Source organism: Pseudophryne corroboree, chromosome 10 (genome assembly GCF_028390025.1).
Source record: "Pseudophryne corroboree isolate aPseCor3 chromosome 10, aPseCor3.hap2, whole genome shotgun sequence".
Lineage (NCBI taxonomy): Eukaryota > Metazoa > Chordata > Amphibia > Anura > Myobatrachidae > Pseudophryne > Pseudophryne corroboree.
This window is the reverse complement of record NC_086453.1, coordinates 40,810,973-40,833,213: the sequence shown is the minus strand read 5'-3', so window position 1 is coordinate 40,833,213 and position 22,241 is coordinate 40,810,973. Positions and strand designations below refer to the sequence as shown.

At 46.5% G+C, this 22,241-nt stretch overlaps 1 protein-coding gene across 2 annotated transcripts in view; it reads left to right on the top strand.

The window, feature by feature from the left end:
- The window catches only part of IGLON5 (IgLON family member 5), a 550,261-nt gene that overhangs the window by 370,320 nt on the left and 157,700 nt on the right, over positions 1–22,241 (top strand). For both annotated transcript variants that reach the window (XM_063942317.1, XM_063942318.1), the window contains exon 2: positions 14,490–14,568. In XM_063942317.1, coding sequence (XP_063798387.1) covers positions 14,490–14,568 — 79 coding nt within the window. The remainder of the gene's footprint in view (positions 1–14,489; positions 14,569–22,241) is intronic.

The window sequence follows — 22,241 nt, the reverse complement described above, 5'->3', positions numbered from 1 at the left end:
TATTTAGAAAAGTGTCACTGCGGCACTGCATGTTAGTCTGGAAACAAAAATAGTTCTGGGATCTCCAAAATGTAGTATTGTCCTCGGAAATTAAGGACAATCCATCTCAATGATTGTGTTGACTATTCATGGAGCTGTAAGGGTTACTATCTATACAGGTAGTACCAACGCATCCAGAAATATGAAATACATGCAAGAAAGCGCAAATTCAGCAATCAATGCCAGAAAGCTATTAAACATAACAGTTTTATACTAAAGAAGCACATAAAAATTAACATGCAGTCAGTGCGGTAAATAAAACAAGAAGACACAAAGGTTAACACTGATGTCCATATAAATATTCGTCGGGTGGGATATGAATGGACTCCACCAGAAATATAGATACTGTGTAAACCGTCGTTGGGGACGATGTTTTCTCTTCTTCACTTTCCATATGTCAGTAACTGGATTTGTATACAGAAGAAAATTTGTAAAACATTTGCTTTATCGAACAGTGGCGTTAGTAGGAAGGTTTGTTAATAAGTGTTACTGAGTCAAGGTGTGAGACAGATACACTGATAAATATGGCATTATGTATATAGCAACTCATAAAGGAATTAAAAGTGAGGTCATGTGAGGAGGTATGTGGTATCTGTCTGTGGGCAATATCCAATTTTCCTGCTGTTATGACCAATATATTTTGGAATGTCCAAATTATTCATTTGAAATGTTGCAAAATCCACTTTACCACTTCGTTCTGCAAATAAACAAATTATACTGTAATCCAAGATTCTCTTCGAGTTATGAAACATCGAGCTCTCTGCCCAGTGTTGGCTGGTGGGAAACTTCTTCCAGTTACATTATACCTACCTATGGAGATCTCCCTGTATGATGGGGGTCATTCCGAGTTGATCGCTCACTAGCAACTTTTTGCAGCGCTGCGATCAGGTTAAAACTCGGCAAAACTGTGCATGCATATGCACCGCAATGCGCATGCGCGTCGTTCGGGTACAAAGAGGATCGGTGCTGGGCGATGGATTTAACGAAGAATCCATTCGCACAGCCGATCGCAAGGTGATTGACAGAAAGAGGGCGTTTGTGGGTGTCAACTGACCGTTATCTGGGAGTGTTTTGAAATACGCAGGCGTGTCCAAGCGTTTGCAGGGCGGGTGTCTGACGTCAATTCCGGGACCGAACAGGCTGAAGTGATCGCAGCGGCTGAGTAAGTCCAGAGCTACTCAGAAACTGCAAAAAAACTTTTTTGTGCCATCGGCTGCAAAAGCGTTCGCACACTTGCAAAGCGAAAATACACTCCCCATAGGCAGCAACTATCTGATCGCAGCACAGCAAAAAGTTGCTAGCGAGCGATCAACTCGGAATGTCCCCCATTGATATATGTTCTACAATCTACTGGGCTGACTTCTCTGTCACTGTTTCCTGTTACTCAAAGGCATCCAATGAACGCCATTAAAAACATTGCATTCTGGGTCATTCCGCGCAAATACATGGACAATTGGAAAGAGGATTCTGCGTTCTCAGTGTGTCACAAATACCACTGCGATATGATCCAAACAAACAAAAATTACACTGTGCAGTTTTATACAATATAAATTATAATAGTATGGTATAAAACCTATTTACTTCTCATACTATTGTCATGTAGAAAGTAGACTGTTATTTTTTTATTATTACCGCCTGAGTACGTACAGCCTGTATTTTGTTACATGTCATGAACATATTTGTAATTTAAATACCTTGAAGTTAGTTGTGCCACCTACACACCGTGCATGCAGCCATTTTCTATTAATACGCTTGACCCCTCCCCAATAGCTTCAGGAAATAAATCTTCAGCAGCGGTCAGAATTAATATTGATCTAGACTGAGGTCTCTCTGTTGGTTGATATAGAACGAAGTCGCATGATCTGCTGAGTCTATGGTTACTCCTTTGTCGATCCCGTAAGTATGACATGCAATATTGGTACTCTTGACCAATCTGAATGGCCGTCATATAATGTGTACTGTTTGTGCAATTTGGAGTTCTCTGCTGCTGGATGTGCTGCAGGTCCAGTGGGACGTTTCCACGGCTGATGCAGTGTTGTTACATACAGCATATAACGATACATTGTGCAGTTGTACAATGCATTGTGTAGTATGTACGTCGGTGCAATGTATTGTTACATTGCATCGTCGTGTCACTGGGTCGCACACTCTTTTCCAATCAGGTGCAAGCTTTACGCTCCACGACCTGCTTGTAGTTCCCAGAACACCAGTGGTGACTTCACAACTCCATATGCGAGGGAGTTACCTGTACTGCATTGTTGGTCCCGTACAGCTATCTTTCATGGCTGTCTCAGACAAGCTTATACGTTTCAGGGGCTGCACCTTACACTTCATCTGGGTATATTTGTTAAAGCAATACATTCGATGGAAAAGGAGACTTATCTGTAGTCACACCCTGTATCAACAGGCTTTTTTTTACACAGTATTACAAGCTATAACAAACAGTAAACTAGAAAGGAGGTGGGGGCGGTATGTGAAGTCTCGGGGGGCTTCATGTGGCCCTAGGGCCGCACGTGGCCCATTACTGTTTTATGTGCATCGCTTGGTAGCTCCATATATATATATTGGTTGCAATTTAGGAAACTGCAGCGAAAACTGATTACTAGGAAGCGTTATGCTATAAAGCTGTCTCCGGGAGATTTGTGGCACTCTTTAGGCTTGTGTTGCTGTATAAACTCTCCCTAATGTAAACAGCATACGCTTGTTTACACCTCTTGTGCAGCACAGAAAGAGAGCCCCCACTGCACGGTGTTCCCCACTCAGCGCTCAGAGCGTCACAGTGTTCTGCCCTGGCCTTCCTACCATCATCTCTCTGCTATGCTACGCTGCATCCTGCTGTACTGTAAACACCCACCGCCTTTGTTATAGGTTCAAAATGAATGGTTTTGGCCCTGATATATTGAATATTCAGCACGAGAGGGCTCAGAGAGAATTGTACTAATTATATCCTGTCATTGGATTCTCATAAACCATGTCTGAGGGTGCTGAGTACATTACTATGCAAACAAACCTATGGGGCTGTGTAATAGAGGGAGTTGCGATGAGGTGGTGATGGGGGGGGGGGGGGATTTAGGAAGGAAAAAGGAGAGAAAGACAAAAATATGCAGAAACAAGTTCTGAGAACTGGAGGATGAAAAGGAGAGCGTGGGAAAGAGAGCAAGGTGGAAGCGTAAACTAGCCTTTAAATATGTTAGTTGTGACACAACGTTGCACCACATTCCACCCGGGATCGGTATGAAATACCTACAATCAAAATTTTGACGTCGAAATCCCGACAGCAATTGACCTACGGTCAAAATCCCAACATGGTCAAAATCCCGACATGGACAAAATACCGACAATTAAAATACAGACAATGTCAAAATACCGACATGTGAAGTGTCGACAGGTCAAACTGCTGACATGAGTTTTTAATTGGGTTTTTTGTGTGTATGTTGACATAGGTTGACATGGACAACATACACACAAAAAACTATTATATTCCCCCTCCAGGTCCACTGGGATGGTAAAGTATGAACAAGTCGGTTTCAATGAAAAACTTATGAAAAACTCATGTCAGCATTTTGACCTGTCAACATTTTACATGTCGGTATTTTGACCTTGTCGGTACTTTAAATGTCGGTATTTTGACCATGTCGGGATTTTGACCTTGTCGGGATTTTGACCGTCGGTCAATTGCTGTCGGGATTTTGACCGTCGGGATTTTGATTGTCGGTAAATTGACTGCATCCCCGTCTGGACTTGTATACGATGTCATGTGTTTGCAGATACTGAATACTCTATTACACTAAAGGGGGTATTTATCACAGCTGGGAGAGAGATAAAATGGGTGGGGAGAGATAAAGTACCAACCAATCAGCTCCTAACTGTCACGTTACAGGCTGTGTTTGAAAAATGACTTGAACTTGAAATAGGGACATATTCCCAGAGACAAATATATGAAAGTTGGGACTGTCCTTAGAAAATGTCTAATTAGGGATTATTGATGACAGCGATATTGCAGAAAGATTAACCTGACCCATTTCATCAAGGAGGCGAATGTCTGCTCCTGGACGCAGCTCTGACTTTCCGTGATTTAACCTTGGCTTAGTTAATTAACTGATATAAAAAAACAAGCATATTACATGTATTAATTCATTCAGTCCAGGTTAGTTCAGGAAGAGAGTCGGTGCTGAAATGCGGGAGCAGACAATTATCACCCGGATGGGCTGTCAGGTTGACGTCTGTGATAAGGGACATTTGTGGAATCTAATAAGACCACATTGCAGTGCAATTTATATGCTGAATAGGTAATGCGGGACAGCCGAGTGAGGTACAGTAAGGCTTTCACACTACCTTATGCTAGTCACAGGTGTCTTCTTCTTATACACTGAGACAGTTCTAGGTGGCTTAGGCCACTGGTAGCGTTTCACCTGTTGTAGTACTGCAAATCCCAGCTCGCTGTTTCTCAGTTACAGGTTCATATTGCATGGTATGTTGGTACGTGTAGTGCCACAATCAGGGCTGCATGGACAAAGCAATGTACTGCGGCCCTACAAACTCGTTCATGCAAATAAAATAAAAAAATAAGAACTTACCCCTCCTGCAGTCCCGCGTCGTCAGTCCACATGCTTCCATACAGTGAAGAGATGTCAGCACTCTGATTGGTGCATAGCTCCACCCATCCACCGATCAGCATGCAGACAGCCATTCACTGTCTGGCTGCAGGCCTTAGAGGAAGGTAAACAATGCAGTAATTTACAATCAGAGCGGCCTCCCAAGAAGCTCTGGCGGCACCAGCCCAGGGGGCAAATGCCCTCCAGTCAAGAATGCCCCCACTAGAATCATGGGGCCATGGGCTGCTGGCCAGTATACCCATTACGTTAAAATGGCCCACAATACCTAGACACAGGGGCATCACCAGGTGTGGTGACACCCGGTGCGCACCCTTCATATGCCAGCGTGCCAGAGGCGCGCTCGCGTCAAAAATGGGGTGTGACTGCACATAAAGGGGGTCTGGCCTCACGGATCGTCACTCCTGCGGCATGCCCAGCATCTCCGGAGATGCTGGGCTGTACTGGGCTGACCCTGGAGACTGTCTGCAGCGTGTCGGCTCCTCTGTTATGACAGGAGCCGGCTGCTGTAGCAGAATTTCACACCGCAGCACCTGGCCCCTGTCAGTGTGGAGGAGCCCACAGTGTGGTGTCACCCCTTCTAGGCGTCACACCCGGATGCGTGCCGCACCCCCCGCACCCACCTTGTGACATCACTGCTTAGACACCATCAGGTCACCTACTCTAACTTCTAGATTCTATGCAGTCCATGCTGAAACTTATAATTCTACTAAAAAGTAACATGTGCAGCCACCATGTAACAGCATAGGGGGGTAATTCAGAGTTGATCGCAGCAGCAAATTTTTTAGCAGTTGGGCAAAACCGTGTGCACTGCAGGTGGGGCAGATGTAACATGTGCAGAGAGAGTTAGATTTGGGTGGGTTATTTTGTTTCTGTGCAGGGTAAATACTGGCTGCTTTAATTTTACACTGCAATTTAGATTTCAGTTTAAACACACCACACCCAAATCTAACTCTCTCTGCACATGTTACATCTGCCCCCCCCCTGCAGTGCACATGGGGGATCATTCTGACCCGTTCGCTCGCTGCGTTTTAACGCAGCAGAGCGAACAGGTCCCTGCTGCGCATGCGCCGGCACCATAGTGCGCCGGCACATGCCAGACGGCTGAAGGCCGTAGCAGGGATGCGATCGCCTCTGCCTGATTGACAGGCAGAGGCGATCGCTGGGCGGGAGGGGGCGGAACGGTGGCGTTTGGTCCGGCCAACACAGGCGTGGCCGGATCGAACAGTGGCGAGCCACAGCGGCTGTGTGACGTCACACGCAGCCGCTGCGGGCCGGGGAGCGACGAGTAGCTCCCGGCCAGCACGCTAAAGCTGCGCTGGCCGGGAGCTACTCTTGAAGTGCAAAGGCATCGCCGCTGTGCGATGCCTTTTCACTTCTGCGAGGGGGGGGGGGGCGGAATGACATGCGGGGCAGGATAGCCCTGTGCTGGGCGTCCCCCCCGCATGTCAGGGTAGAAGATCGTAGCTGTGCTAAATTTAGCACAGATAAAATCAACTCGGAATGACCCCCCTTGGTTTTGCCCAACTGCTAACAAATTTGCTTCTGCGATCAGATCTGAATTACCCCCCATGGTTTCTTAAACGGTTTTAATGTTAATTCACTATGAAATGTAAATACAGTATAAGCTTTCCTCTGCTAGGAAAATTGGATGTACAGTACTGGGAGGAACATATGTGGACTGTGTCTAAAATAAAGCACAGAGTAATTGGTTCCAGGTTCTTCAGGTTCTAAATAATATAAAGTAACAACTAGTGACCAGCCCGTCAAAATGACAGAACATAACAGTAGTGTCAGCGCTGGGGGCTGTGTGTGCCCGAACAGAGCAACACTTGAATTGCTCCATCGGGCACCATCTAGTGGCCGCTGGTGTGCAAAACATTTGAATTCCCCCATAGAGGTAGGGAGCAGCCTCACAACAGAAATTAGGCCAAATGATAGGGTCTGCTTACCAGTAGGGCTGTGCTGAAAGAGGTGTATAACCTTCCGTTCTGCCACTTATTGCAGTGCTACTGAGTGTTCTACAGCCAGAATGCATCGACGCAGATCACCCTTGCTATGCCTGGCTTAATTGGTGGTCCATGTGAAGCATGAAATGTCCTTTGCCTGTACAGTAATGCTCCAGTGAACAGCTGTATAATATTCATGTTGCTATGGTTTACTGCGCAAGCCGCAGAGGCCGGCCGTGATAGGAGGGTGGCATGAAGACGTGAGTGGGCCGGTCGCAGAGATGAACACTAATACATTCTCATCTGCGATCCCGCACGCAGTCAGTGTGCGAAAACACGCTGACGCTGATGCCGCCTGGAAATGTTTCAGTCAATTTGTAAATAATCCTCAGTGCGAGGGACTTTGCTATGGTACCGTGGTGCGTGTGCAGTGCGGCGGTCACGTATGCGCAGCCGGTCAATATTCGCTCAACTGCTTAATTATCACCATTGCATACAGCTGTGAGTGAGGCCCTGTGTCGCCTGTCCGGTGGCTACTTTTGATTATACCGTCTGTCTGAGACGGCGTTGTTATCATCATTTAATATTCGTGGCGGTCCCCATAGCAGTGGTTATAGGGGATCATTCAGACGCGATCGCAGGTGAGCGCACTGTGTGTGCACACACAGTGAAGGCCAATGAGATGCGAAAGCCTGTCAATTAGGCAGAGACGGTCGTGGGGCTGGAGGGGGCGTGCCAACGGTGTTAGAACGCCGTTGGTGGGGTGCAGTCCGGACAAAGGCATGTCCGGACCGTTGCGGGGCAGGCTGCGGCCGCTGCGTAATGTAACACGCAGCCGCTGCGACCAGGGAGCTACTTGGCGGGTGCAAAAGCACGTCTGAATAACTGAGCAACATGTCTGAGTAACTGATTGTAGATGTGCTAAATTTAGCACATCTACGAACAGATCTGAATCCCCCCCATAGAGGGGCCGCAGGAGAAATCTATGCTTTTTCAGTGATATCGCTCTTGTTAAATAGGACGATGCAGGGATAACTCTTTTCTCCATCTAAAAATCCTCCGAAAGTTGTTACCGCTGCTTCATATATTGATTTTTCTAATACTTTACATACTTTTTTTTTTCCCCTCTAAAAGTCAGGATTTTCCCATGCTAATAGGGACTGTAGTACGATATGTATTTTGGGAATTGATCCGACTCTGATGATCATTGATGACTTTAACAGAACCCATTTTTATTACTCATTGGGAAGAGAAAAAAAATGTGTCAAAACATTACATAAGTAATAATAATAATAATAATAATAATAATAATAATAAAATAATATATTTGGTGACGGAGGCATTCAGTATAAAAAAATAAAAGCACAACAAAACATAAACTGTAAGCTCAAGGGGATACTTGTGCATTAAACGTGTTCACAAAGGGGTTAAAGATTTAGGTGATTGGGACTCCCAGTCTCCCCCAACCTGCAAACCAGCTCTCCCCATTTCGCTGCGGTCCCTCCAGGCAGAGCGAGCGTCACACTCTAACAGAAGACCCTACCATGAGAAATGCTGCAATTTGCAGGACATTTATCAGCCAGATATCCGTGCCTCCCCCGTGCTGGCACAGGGGCTCTCTGTGAAGATATATCATTGAATGCTCATAAACAACACAGACCAATACAAGGAAAAATGATTTTTCGCTTACGTTTTCAAGCAAAGTATTTATTACAAGGCGCCGGGATAAGATTGTACTTACACCAGATACAATATACAACTCCTGAAATATGGCAAATAAACGTTGCATGGATCGAAATAGACGCACGGTTTTATTATTAATACTTATTTATGTCCTGGATGATGCATTGGAAGAATTGTGTTATTGTGTAAGGGCTGGGGGGCTGGGACCTATTACCACAGCGGCTTGTGAAGGCAGCTGCCTAGTACAGCGCTCTTCAGGGGGCACCTAAGACATTTCTTCTTCATATTTGGTTTAATAAAGCTTTTCCCCCTTTTTTTTCCCCAACCCATGGCAGAGCCGGCCTTAACCAATATGAATGATGTCCTAGGCAAGATTTTGGCTGGTGCCCCCTAGCACTGCCGCTAGTTCTGCAGGTGATGCCTGGCATGAGTCAGCTGGCAGATCTGCTAACGCTGGGCGCCTTTTGTTTATGAAAATGCATCTTATTTGCATTACTATGTGGCTAGGATGCACAAGCAGCTTCTGCTGATTAAAAAGATATGCAGCATGCCTATATTCTGTGTGCGACTGTGGCTGTATCTGCATACGAAATGCTACGTTACAGTGTTTTCCAGGAATACACTGCAATATAGCATTTCGTATGCAGATACAGCTGGAGTCACACACACTATAGGCAAGTCGCATATCATTTTAATCAGCAGAAGCTGCTGGTGCCCCTAAGCATACCAAATGCCCTAGGTATTTGCCTGGTTTGCCTATGCCTAAGGCCGGCTCTGACCCATGGAATAGGTTGCAGCCGTCCTTGTGTCTTTTGCTGCATTCCCTCTCTGTGACTGCAGAATAAGAATCAGACCCATAATGTAGGAGATACCATCTCTGCTGGCAGGGCCGGCTCTACCATTAGGCAGTTTTAGGCGGCTGCCTAGGGGCACCAGCTCCTGGAGGGCGCCACTGAATTCATCTAGCAAAAAACTGAAGGATGTCTCTGTATGCGGCCTCCTCCTTTTACACTGCGCTGGCTGCTGCTGTGGGTCTAATCAAGTGCAGCTACCACTATCAGGCTGTACCACATAGTGTCTCAGTGCTTCCTCTGTGTTGACATGAGTAACATCAAGTCATGTGAAGGGACATAGGAGGCGGATGTAACTATGGTTCCCGAGGGGCACCCCCACTGCTGCTCCTCATAGCTCTGATGCACCTCCTGCAGGTGGGTTGCAGGTTAGCGGGCACCGGGTTGAAGCTTTGCCTAGGGTGCATAGAGACCTTGCACCGGCCCTGTCTGCTGGTGTTCTAGAACAGTGGTTCTCAACGTCGGTCCTCAAGTACCTCCATTGGTTCATGTTTTCCAGGTCACCTAGCTGGTGCACAAGTGTATTCATTACTCACTGACACATTTTAAAAGACCCACAGGTGGAGCAAATTATTTCACTTGCAATCCTGTGAGGAGACCTGGAAAACATGAACTGTTGGGGGTACTTGAGGACCGCTGTTGAGAGTCACTGTTCTAGACCAGTGGTTCTCAAACTCGGGACCCCACACAGTGCATGTTTTGCAGGTAACCCAGCAGGTGCACAGGTGTATTAATTACTCACTGACACATTTTAAAAGTTCCACAGGTGGAGCTAATTATTTTTATTTCACTTGTGATTTTGTGAGGAGACCTGCAAAACTTGCACCGTGTGGGGTCCTGAGGACCGAGTTTGAGAACCTGTGTTCTAGACCATGACCAGCTCTGAGTAGCTCATATGTCATTATGAGATGCCATGGCGAGGGATTGTGAGGAGGCAAAAAGTATGACATTCATTTAAATACCAAAACTGTTGCTGCAAAAGTGAGGGGAATATTAATTAAACAGTGAAAAGCTCTCGGCAACAATGGGTGTTGAAGCTGGAGATAGGGCTTGCCGCTACCCATCAGGCTATCATCACTGTTGTCATTAGCCATAGGGCTGTAACACACACTCCGGTTTTTCCCGGATGGCAAAAAGCCGGACAAACTTTGTCCGGCTTTTTGCCATCCGGGAGAAACCGGCAGTGTCTGTCACACAGGACGGCTTTGAGCCGTGTGTGATGCTGTGCGCATGCGCAGCATCAGACACGGCTTCAGAAAAAACCGTTGTGTGTGAAAGCTCCCCTTCACACACACGGTTTACTGGCTCCAAAGACGGCCCGGCGGCCGCCCGGCCGCCGGACCTTCCAGTGGTGAGACCCGGCTGCAACCCGGCAGCCGGGCCGGGGCCGTGCAGTGTGAAGGCACCCTAGCCCTCACACTGTTAACTACAATGCCGGCACGGGAAAAAGCCGTCCGGCTTTTTCCCGGCCGGCAAAAACCGTGTAGTGTGTTTCAGCCCTTAGGCAGTGGTTCTCAAACTCGGTCCTCAGGACCCCACACAGTGCATGTTTTGCAGGTAACCCAGCAGGTGCACAGGTGTATTAATTACTCACTGACACATTTTAAAAGGTCCACAGGTGGAGCTAATTATGTCACTTGTGATTCTGTGAGGAGACCTGCAAAACATGCACTGTGTGGGGTCCTGAGGACCGAGTTTGAGAACCTGTGGCCTAAGGCATGGGTCTTCAACCTGCGGCCCTCCAGCTGCTGTGGAACTACACATCCCAGCATGCCCTGCCTCAGTTTTAGCATACCTTAATAGCAAAACTGGCATGGCATGCCTGGATGTGTAGTTTCACAGCAGCTGGAGGGCCACAGGTTGAAGCCCCATGGCCTAAGGTGAGAGTTTCTAGAAGTGGAGTAGTTGCCCATAGCAACCAATCAGATTCTAGTTTTTCTCTCCTAGAAGGTGCTAGATAAATGAGAAGTAGAATATGATTGGCTATTGGCAACATCTCCACTTTTATAAACCCGCACTTTAATAAATATATCTCTTAGTGTGCCTTGAGGACCAAGGTTGGGAAACACTGGTACAGTCATTGTAAGATAGATACACTGGCATCAGCCGACAACCACTAGGGGGCGCTGCAGCATGTCTCATAACTGGGCTTGGTCGGCAAGTGTAAATGTCACTGGAATAGACTCTCTGCTCTCCGAACAGCCCGCTGTAATATGTCCCGTCCCAAAAGTATACTGTAGTAGCATATTCACCATCACCAAGGCCTAAGGTATATACCATATATATATTGCTCAGTATCTGCCAAACACATTGGTGGTCATTCCGAGTTGTACGCTCGCAAGCTGCTTTTAGCAGATTTGCACATGCTAAGCCGCCGCCTACTGGGAGTGAATCTTAGCATAGTAAAATTGCGAACGAAAGATTAGCAGAATTGCGAATAGACACTTCTTAGCAGTTTCTGAGTAGCTCCACACTTACTCAGCCATTGCGATCAGTTCAGTCAGTTTCGTTCCTGGTTTGACGTCACAAACACTCCTAGCGTTCGCCCAGACACTCCCCCGTTTCTTCAGACACTCCCGCGTTTTTCCCAGAAACGGCAGCGTTTTTTCACACACACCCACAAAACGGCCAGTTTCCGCCCAGAAACACCCACTTCCTGTCAATCACATTACGATCACCAGAACGGAGAAAAAACCTCGTAATGCCGTGAGTAAGATACCTAACTGCATAGCAAATTTACTTGGCGCAGTCGCAGTGCGAACATTGCGCATGCGCAATTAGCGGAAAATCGCTGCGATGCGAAGAAAATTACAGCGCGAACAACTCGGAATGAGGGCCATTGTCCACATACATACTGATGGGATCCTTGACGTATAATATCGTATAGGACTGGGCAATTAACATCCCAGATCTGCTTTACTGACTGTTAATGCTATTGTACCACTACCCATTAAACAGGGACTCCTCTAACTGAAATTCATAGAAATTTAGGGGACTATGTACTAAGCCTTGAAGAGAGTAAAAGTGGACGGAGATAACGCACCAGCCAATCAGCTCCTAACTGCCATGTTACAGGCTGGATTTGAAAAGTGACAGCTAGAAGCTGATTGGTTGCTACTATATCTCAGTCCACCTTATCTCCAAGGCTTAGTCCATAGGCCCTGCCTGGAAGTAACTGTGTGCTCAGTTTTGTATGGTATTGAGTTTATGTCAAAGCTATGTTGTATATTAAATTATTCAGCTAAGGCTGCCATATGCCAATATAGGATTTATTCAACTGAATAAAAAACAGAGAAGCCATGGGTTCTAAATTTAGCACAGCTATGATCATTTACACTGACATGCGGGGGGACGCCCAGCACAGGGCTAGTCCACCCCACATGTCAGTGCCGCCCCCCCCCCCCCCCCGCAGAAGTGCAAAGGCATCGCACAGCGGCGATGCCTTTGCACTTCAAGAGTAGCTCCCGACCAGCGCAGCTTTAGCGTGCTGGCCGGGAGCTACTCGTCGCTCCCCACGCCCGCAGCGGCTGCATGTGACGTCACGCAGCCACCGCGGACCGCCCCCCCCCCCCCCTCCAACGCTCCAACCTCAGAGGCGATCGCTAGGCAATGATGGCTGCCATGCACCGGTGCACTGCGGCGCCGGTGCATGCGCAGTTCCGACTCGGTCGCTGCTCTGCAAGAAACTGCAGCGAGCGATCGGGTCGGAATGACCCCCTTTATCTTTATCTGTTGTGTCCGGGGAAAATGGAAGCGTTACGTGATAAATATGTAAATGTTACATGATCACTATTGCATAATGCATTAATGAGAATGTTAGCTGTGTTGGCCTATAAAGGAATTGCTGTAAGTAGCATCAGAGCCGGCCATAGGCATAGGCAAACTAGGCAATTGCCTAGGGCATTTGGTATGCCTAGGGGCATCAGCAGCTTCTGCTGATTAAAATGATATGCAGCATGCCTATATTCTGTGTGTAGCATTTCTTATGCAGATACAGCCACAGTCTCACACAATATATAGGCATGCTGCATATCATTTTAATCAGCAGAATCTGCTTGTGCATCCTAGCCACATAGCAATGCAAATATGCATTTTCATAAAAAAGGTGCCCGACGTTAGCATTGAGGCAAGATTTATGAGGACACATCTGTATCCAAGCAGAGGCAGAGGTCACAGTGTTAGTGGCAGTGTGAGTGCTGTGTGCATGTGAGTGGGTTGGTTGTGCAGTAGTGTTCGGAATATGTGTAAGGAGCATTATGTGTGTCATGTAAAAATGCATTAATAATGTGCAACATATGTGTAAGGGGCACTATGTGTGTCATTATGTGTATAAGGGCATTAATAATGTGCGGCATATGTGTAACAGGTTACTACTGTATATGTGTCATTATGTGTATAGGGGCACTAATAATGTGCAGCAAATGTGTAGCGGGCACTATGTGTGTCATAATGTGTAAGGCGCATTATGTTTATAAGTACATTAATAATGTGTAAGGGGCATTACTGTGTGGAATTATGTGTATAAATGCATTACTAATGTGTGGCATTATGTGTATAAGGTGCTCTACTATGTGGTGTTGCATATAGAAAGGGCACTACTGTGTCATCTAATATGAATAAAGAGCAATAGGGTGTGGTGTAATGTGAATAAGGAGCAATTCAGTGTGATGTAATGTGAATAAGGGGCTCTAATGTGAAGAGTAACGTTTATAAGGTAAAGTGATACTACTGTGGGATGTAATATGAATTATGGACACTATCGCATGATCAAATGTGAATAAAGTTGCAGTACTGTGTGGCGTAATTGGAATTGGGGTTACTATTGTGTGGCCATGCCCCTTGCCAGCAAAAACACACCCCTTTTTGGGCTGTGCACCAAATGTGCGAACTGTTCCTATTTAAAATATAGGGGGTACAAATACCAAAATAAGGACTGCTATGGGTGAGGGATGATCGTGCTGGGAAAGAGGTACAAGGTCAGAGGCGGACCAGCGGTGGTGCTAGGGGGCACCAGCCAAAATCTTGCCTAGGGCATCATATTGGTTAGGGCCGGCTCTGAGTAGCATATAGAACAGGAAGAATGAGGCTTTCAGGAAACGTAGCAAGATGTGATGGACGTGTTGTATTCTCCCTGTCAGTACCTGCTACAAATGTCTGTATTTCTACGATGTGTCAGAGATTACAATGTTTGTAACGATGTCTTTCTCTTTCTCTCTGTCTTCTTTCCCCGTCTCCCCTTTCCTGCTACCGTCCTCTTTTTCACCATCTGCATCTCATTCCCTCTCATGACTTCTTTGCCATGCCCTTCCCACCTTCCTCCTTTCCCTCCTGCATCCCTTTATTTGGCCGGTCAGTGCTCCTCGTGGAATGCTTGGAGTTTGTCCCTCCGGATGGTAACTACACGGCCTGTCAAGGGGACACCATCACTCTCAGGTAAGTGTGCACACCCTCTGCAAATTCACAGAGGAGGGAGCAGGTCTGAATTAGACCCTAAATCTTCCATTTAGACTGCAGTGTGTAAACTCTTGGGCTGCTGAATACTAGAGATGAGCGCCTGAAATTTTTCGGGTTTTGTGTTTTGGTTTTGGGTTCGGTTCCGCGGCCGTGTTTTGGGTTCGAACGCGTTTTGGCAAAACCTCACCGAATTTTTTTTGTCGGATTCGGGTGTGTTTTGGATTCGGGTGTTTTTTTCAAAAAACACTAAAAAACAGCTTAAATCATAGAATTTGGGGGTCATTTTGATCCCAAAGTATTATTAACCTCAAAAACCATAATTTACACTCATTTTCAGTTTATTCTGAATACCTCACACCTCACAATATTATTTTTAGTCCTAAAATTTGCACCGAGGTCGCTGTGTGAGTAAGATAAGCGACCCTAGTGGCCGACACAAACACCGGGCCCATCTAGGAGTGGCACTGCAGTGTCACGCAGGATGTCCCTTCCAAAAAACCCTCCCCAAACAGCACATGACGCAAAGAAAAAAAGAGGCGCAATGAGGTAGCTGTGTGAGTAAGATTAGCGACCCTAGTGGCCGACACAAACACCGGGCCCATCTAGGAGTGGCACTGCAGTGTCACGCAGGATGGCCCTTCCAAAAAACCCTCCCCAAACAGCACATGACGCAAAGAAAAAAAGAGGCGCAATGAGGTAGCTGTGTGAGTAAGATTAGCGACCCTAGTGGCCGACACAAACACCGGGCCCATCTAGGAGTGGCACTGCAGTGTCACGCAGGATGTCCCTTCCAAAAAACCCTCCCCAAACAGCACATGACGCAAAGAAAAAAAGAGGCGCAATGAGGTAGCTGACTGTGTGAGTAAAATTAGCGACCCTAGTGGCCGACACAAACACCGGGCCCATCTAGGAGTGGCACTGCAGTGTCACGCAGGATGTCCCTTCCAAAAAACCCTCCCCAATCAGCACATGATGCAAAGAAAAAGAAAAGAAAAAAGAGGTGCAAGATGGAATTGTCCTTGGGCCCTCCCACCCACCCTTATGTTGTATAAACAAAACAGGACATGCACACTTTAACCAACCCATCATTTCAGTGACAGGGTCTGCCACACGACTGTGACTGATATGACGGGTTGGTTTGGACCCCCCCCCAAAAAAGAAGCAATTAATCTCTCCTTGCACAAACTGGCTCTACAGAGGCAAGATGTCCACCTCATCTTCACCCTCCGATATATCACCGTGTACATCCCCCTCCTCACAGATTATCAATTCGTCCCCACTGGAATCCACCATCTCAGCTCCCTGTGTACTTTGTGGAGGCAATTGCTGCTGGTCAATGTCTCCGCGGAGGAATTGATTATAATTCATTTTAATGAACATCATCTTCTCCACATTTTCTGGATGTAACCTCGTACGCCGATTGCTGACAAGGTGAGCGGCGGCACTAAACACTCTTTCGGAGTACACACTTGTGGGAGGGCAACTTAGGTAGAATAAAGCCAGTTTGTGCAAGGGCCTCCAAATTGCCTCTTTTTCCTGCCAGTATAAGTACGGACTGTGTGACGTGCCTACTTGGATGCGGTCACTCATATAATCCTCCACCATTCTATCAATGTTGAGAGAATCATATGCAGTGACAGTAGACGACATGTCCGTAATCGTTGTCAGGTCCTTCAGTCCGGACCAGATGTCAGCATCAGCAGTCGCTCCAGACTGCCCTGCATCACCGCCAGCGGGTGGGCTCGGAATTCTGAGCCTTTTCCTCGCACCCCCAGTTGCGGGAGAATGTGAAGGAGGAGATGTTGACAGGTCGCGTTCCGCTTGACTTGACAATTTTGTCACCAGCAGGTCTTTCAACCCCAGCAGACTTGTTTCTGCCGGAAAGAGAGATCCAAGGTAGGCTTTAAATCTAGGATCGAGCACGGTGGCCAAAATGTAGTGCTCTGATTTCAACAGATTGACCACCCGTGAATCCTTGTTAAGCGAATTAAGGGCTGCATCCACAAGTCCCACATGCCTAGCGGAATCGCTCCCTTTTAGCTCCTTCTTCAATGCCTCCAGCTTCTTCTGCAAAAGCCTGATGAGGGGAATGACCTGACTCAGGCTGGCAGTGTCTGAACTGACTTCACGTGTGGCAAGTTCAAAGGGCATCAGAACCTTGCACAACGTTGAAATCATTCTCCACTGCACTTGAGACAGGTGCATTCCACCTCCTATATCGTGCTCAATTGTATAGGCTTGAATGGCCTTTTGCTGCTCCTCCAACCTCTGAAGCATATAGAGGGTTGAATTCCACCTCGTTACCACTTCTTGCTTCAGATGATGGCAGGGCAGGTTCAGTAGTTTTTGGTGGTGCTCCAGTCTTCTGTACGTGGTGCCTGTACGCCGAAAGTGTCCCGCAATTTTTCTGGCCACCGACAGCATCTCTTGCACGCCCCTGTCGTTTTTTAAAAAATTCTGCACCACCAAATTCAAGGTATGTGCAAAACATGGGACGTGCTGGAATTTGCCCATATTTAATGCACACACAATATTGCTGGCGTTGTCCGATGCCACAAATCCACAGGAGAGTCCAATTGGGGTAAGCCATTCCGCGATGATCTTCCTCAGTTGCCGTAAGAGGTTTTCAGCTGTGTGTGTATTCTGGAAAGCGGTGATACAAAGCGTAGCCTGCCTAGGAAAGAGTTGGCGTTTGCGAGATGCTGCTACTGGTGCCGCCGCTGCTGTTCTTGCGGCGGGAGTCCATACATCTACCCAGTGGGCTGTCACAGTCATATAGTCCTGACCCTGCCCTGCTCCACTTGTCCACATGTCCGTGGTTAAGTGGACATTGGGTACAACTGCATTTTTTAGGACACTGGTGAGTCTTTTTCTGACGTCCGTGTACATTCTCGGTATCGCCTGCCTAGAGAAGTGGAACCTAGATGGTATTTGGTAACGGGGGCACACTGCCTCAATAAATTGTCTAGTTCCCTGTGAACTAACGGCGGATACCGGACGCACGTCTAACACCAACATAGTTGTCAAGGCCTCAGTTATCCGCTTTGCAGTAGGATGACTGCTGTGATATTTCATCTTCCTCGCAAAGGACTGTTGAACAGTCAATTGCTTACTGGAAGTAGTACAAGTGGGCTTACGACTTCCCCTCTGGGATGACCATCGACTCCCAGCGGCAACAACAGCAGCGCCAGCAGCAGTAGGCGTTACACGCAAGGATGCATCGGAGGAATCCCAGGCAGGAGAGGACTCGTCAGAATTGCCAGTGACATGGCCTGCAGGACTATTGGCATTCCTGGGGAAGGAGGAAATTGACACTGAGGGAGTTGGTGGGGTGGTTTGCGTGAGCTTGGTTACAAGAGGAAGGGATTTACTGGTCAGTGGACTGCTTCCGCTGTCACCCAAAGTTTTTGAACTTGTCACTGACTTATTATGAATGCGCTGCAGGTGACGTATAAGGGAGGATGTTCCGAGGTGGTTAACGTCCTTACCCCTACTTATTACAGCTTGACAAAGGGAACACACGGCTTGACACCTGTTGTCCGCATTTCTGGTGAAATACCTCCACACCGAAGAGCTGATTTTTTTGGTATTTTCACCTGGCATGTCAACGGCCATATTCCTCCCACGGACAACAGGTGTCTCCCCGGGTGCCTGACTTAAACAAACCACCTCACCATCAGAATCCTCCTGGTCAATTTCCTCCCCAGCGCCAGCAACACCCATATCCTCCTCATCCTGGTGTACTTCAACACTGACATCTTCAATCTGACTATCAGGAACTGGACTGCGGGTGCTCCTTCCAGCACTTGCAGGGGGCGTGCAAATGGTGGAAGGCGCATGCTCTTCACGTCCAGTGTTGGGAAGGTCAGGCATCGCAACCGACACAATTGGACTCTCCTTGTGGATTTGGGATTTCGAAGAATGCACAGTTCTTTGCTGTGCTGCTTTTGCCAGCTTGAGTCTTTTCATTTTTCTAGCGAGAGGCTGAGTGCTTCCATCCTCATGTGAAGCTGAACCACTAGCCATGAACATAGGCCAGGGCCTCAGCCGTTCCTTGCCACTCCGTGTGGTAAATGGCATATTGGCAAGTTTACGCTTCTCCTCCGACAATTTTATTTTAGGTTTTGGAGTCCTTTTTTTTTCTGATATTTGGTGTTTTGGATTTGACATGCTCTGTACTATGACATTGGGCATCGGCCTTGGCAGACGACGTTGCTGGCATTTCATCGTCTCGGCCATGACTAGTGGCAGCAGCTTCAGCACGAGGTGGAAGTGGATCTTGATCTTTCCCTAATTTTGGAACCTCAACATTTTTGTTCTCCATATTTTAATAGGCACAACTAAAAGGCACCTCAGGTAAACAATGGAGATGGATACTAGTATACAATTATGGACTGCCTGCCGACTGCAGACACAGAGGTAGCCACAGCCGTGAACTACCGTACTGTACTGTGTCTGCAGCTAATATAGACTGGTTGATAAAGAGAAGATGTCTATGTAACTATGTATGTATAAAGAAGACTGAAAAAAATCCACGGTTAGGTGGTATACAATTATGGACGGACTGCCTGCCGAGTGCAGACACAGAGGTAGCCACAGCCGTGAACTACCGTACTGTACTGTGTCTGCAGCTAATATAGACTGGTTGATAAAGAGAAGATGTCTATGTAACTATGTATGTATAAAGAAGAATGAAAAAAAACCACGGTTAGGTGGTATACAATTATGGACGGACTGCCTGCCGAGTGCAGACACAGAGGTAGCCACAGCCGTGAACTACCGTACTGTACTGTGTCTGCAGCTAATATAGACTGGTTGATAAAGAGAAGATGTCTATGTAACTATGTATGTATAAAGAAGAATGAAAAAAATCCACGGTTAGGTGGTATTACAATTATGGACGGACTGCCTGCCGAGTGCAGAGACACAGAGGTAGCCACAGCCGTGAACTACCGTACTGTGTCTGCTGCGACTGGATGATAAATGATATAAAAAATATATATATATCACTACTGCAGCCGGACAGGTATATATTATATATTATATAATGACGGACCTGCTGGACACTGTCTGTCAGCAGAATGAGTTTTATTTTTATAGAATAAAAAAAAAAAAACACACAAGTGAAGTCACACGACGAGTGTTTAACTTTTTCAGGCAATCACAATATAAGTATACTACTAACTATACTGGTGGTCAGTGTGGTCAGGTCACTGGTCAGTCACACTGGCAGTGGCACTCCTGCAGCAAAAGTGTGCACTGTTTAATTTTAATATAATATGTACTCCTGGCTCCTGCTATAACCTATAACTGGCACTGCAGTAGTGCTCCCCAGTCTCCCCCACAATTATAAGCTGTGTGAGCTGAGCAGTCAGACAGATATATAATATATATAGATGATGCAGCACACTGGCCTGAGCCTGAGCAGTGCACACAGATATGGTATGTGACTGACTGAGTCACTGTGTGTATCGCTTTTTTCAGGCAGAGAACGGATATATTAAATAAACTGCACTGTGTGTCTGGTGGTCACTCACTATATAATATATTATGTACTCCTGGCTCCTGCTATAACCTATAACTGGCACTGCAGTAGTGCTCCCCAGTCTCCCCCACAATTATAAGCTGTGTGAGCTGAGCAGTCAGACAGATATATATAATATTATATATAGATAATAGATGATGCAGCACACTGGCCTGAGCCTGAGCAGTGCACACAGATATGGTATGTGACTGACTGAGTCACTGTGTGTATCGCTTTTTTCAGGCAGAGAACGGATATATTAAATAAACTGCACTGTGTGTCTGGTGGTCACTCACTATATAATATATTATGTACTCCTGGCTCCTGCTATAACCTATAACTGGCACTGCAGTAGTGCTCCCCAGTCTCCCCCACAATTATAAGCTGTGTGAGCTGAGCAGTCAGACAGATATATATAATATTATATATAGATAATAGATGATGCAGCACACTGGCCTGAGCCTGAGCAGTGCACACAGATATGGTATGTGACTGAGTCACTGTGTGCTGTGTATCGCTTTTTTCAGGCAGAGAACGGATTATAAAGTAAACTGCACTGTCCTCACTAGTAAACTCTCTCCACTCAGTCTCTACACTTCTACAGTAACAGTACTCCTCCTAGTCAGCTCCAGTAAATCTCTCTCAGTCTCTTATAATCTAAATGGAGAGGACGCCAGCCACGTCCTCTCCCTATCAATCTCAATGCACGTGTGAAAATGGCGGCGACGCGCGGCTCCTTATATAGAATCCGAGTCTTGCGATAGAATCCGAGCCTCGCGAGAATCCGACAGCGTCATGATGACGTTCGGGCGCGCTCGGGTTAACCGAGCAAGGCGGGAAGATCCGAGTCGCTCGGACCCGTGAAAAAAAACATGAAGTTCTGGCGGGTTCGGATTCAGAGAAACCGAACCCGCTCATCTCTACTGAATACTGTAGTTTTCATCTGTTTTAGGTTTTTTTAAGATAACAATACATTACTAATAACCACCAACAATAACAGCTGCGAAGGCACATCCTCTCCCCCCCCCCCCCCCCCCCATTTAATGCTCTCTATACAGCCACACAAAAGGCCGTCTGGCTTTGTTTCCGGTTTTTGATGGCACATCTGAGATGACAGCTGAAAACTACAATATAATAGGATTTCCTTGTCTACAAAAGACATTTCATCCCAACGCCTCCTAGTGACCCAGAATTGTCCTGCCAGTCCGCTCGGCCTGTGGATAGCATGCAACCGGGAGGTCTGCATTACAGGTCGTTGCTCACCAATGATCTTGCTGATGACGGGTAGTGCGGGACTGCGATGAAGTGACCCGTAGCTGCCTCTAATGAACCTCATTGACAGCTCTTGTCCCACCATCTGTACGTAGATGTCCATTCATTGACACCAATGTACACAATCAATTTCATGTAAACATTCCCTTCACGCTTAATTCTAATTAATTTGATTCATCTTTGCGCTGTATGAGGGATCGGGGAAGCTTCGGAAGGGCGGCTAATGAACAAGTGACTCACATTAGCTGCATTTCCATGATTAACTATCAACGGCTGATTTATGGAATGGTTCTGCCCGCCGGTTTTATACATACATGTCATTGAAATCAATGGGCAAATGAACAAATCAATGTTTTTAGGGATCACCAGCTAGCACATTGACTGGAATTACCAGTGCCAGGTTTGGTAAGATAGTGGCACCTTTGAGTATTATGGTTATGGTATGATCACTGGTTTTTAAATGGTCGTTGCCTTGAAAGAAAAAAATGGTTTAGGATTTTAAGTGGGGGATCTATCGTAAAATCAAAATAATTGATTACATTGAGCATAGCCAATAAAAACCCGCCTCTTTTAATTTGATGGTTGTTTAATGTCTTAAATGGAAAATCTGGCTTCGCAACAAATGCATTGCCAAGTGTAACGTGAGTCGACAATGTGTTTGCCGTTCAGGTTAAATACATATATATTGAATAAAGTGTCTCTCAGCCTTGATGTGCTAGTGGCTTATTCAGAAGCAGTACCTCTCTATAGGCTGTAAATTAAGTTCCAGTATTATATAGACATCTCCCATGATGCTGAGCCATCCAGTGTCTATCTCCTGACAAGATTTACTTGGATATTCAATTACCCCGACTTG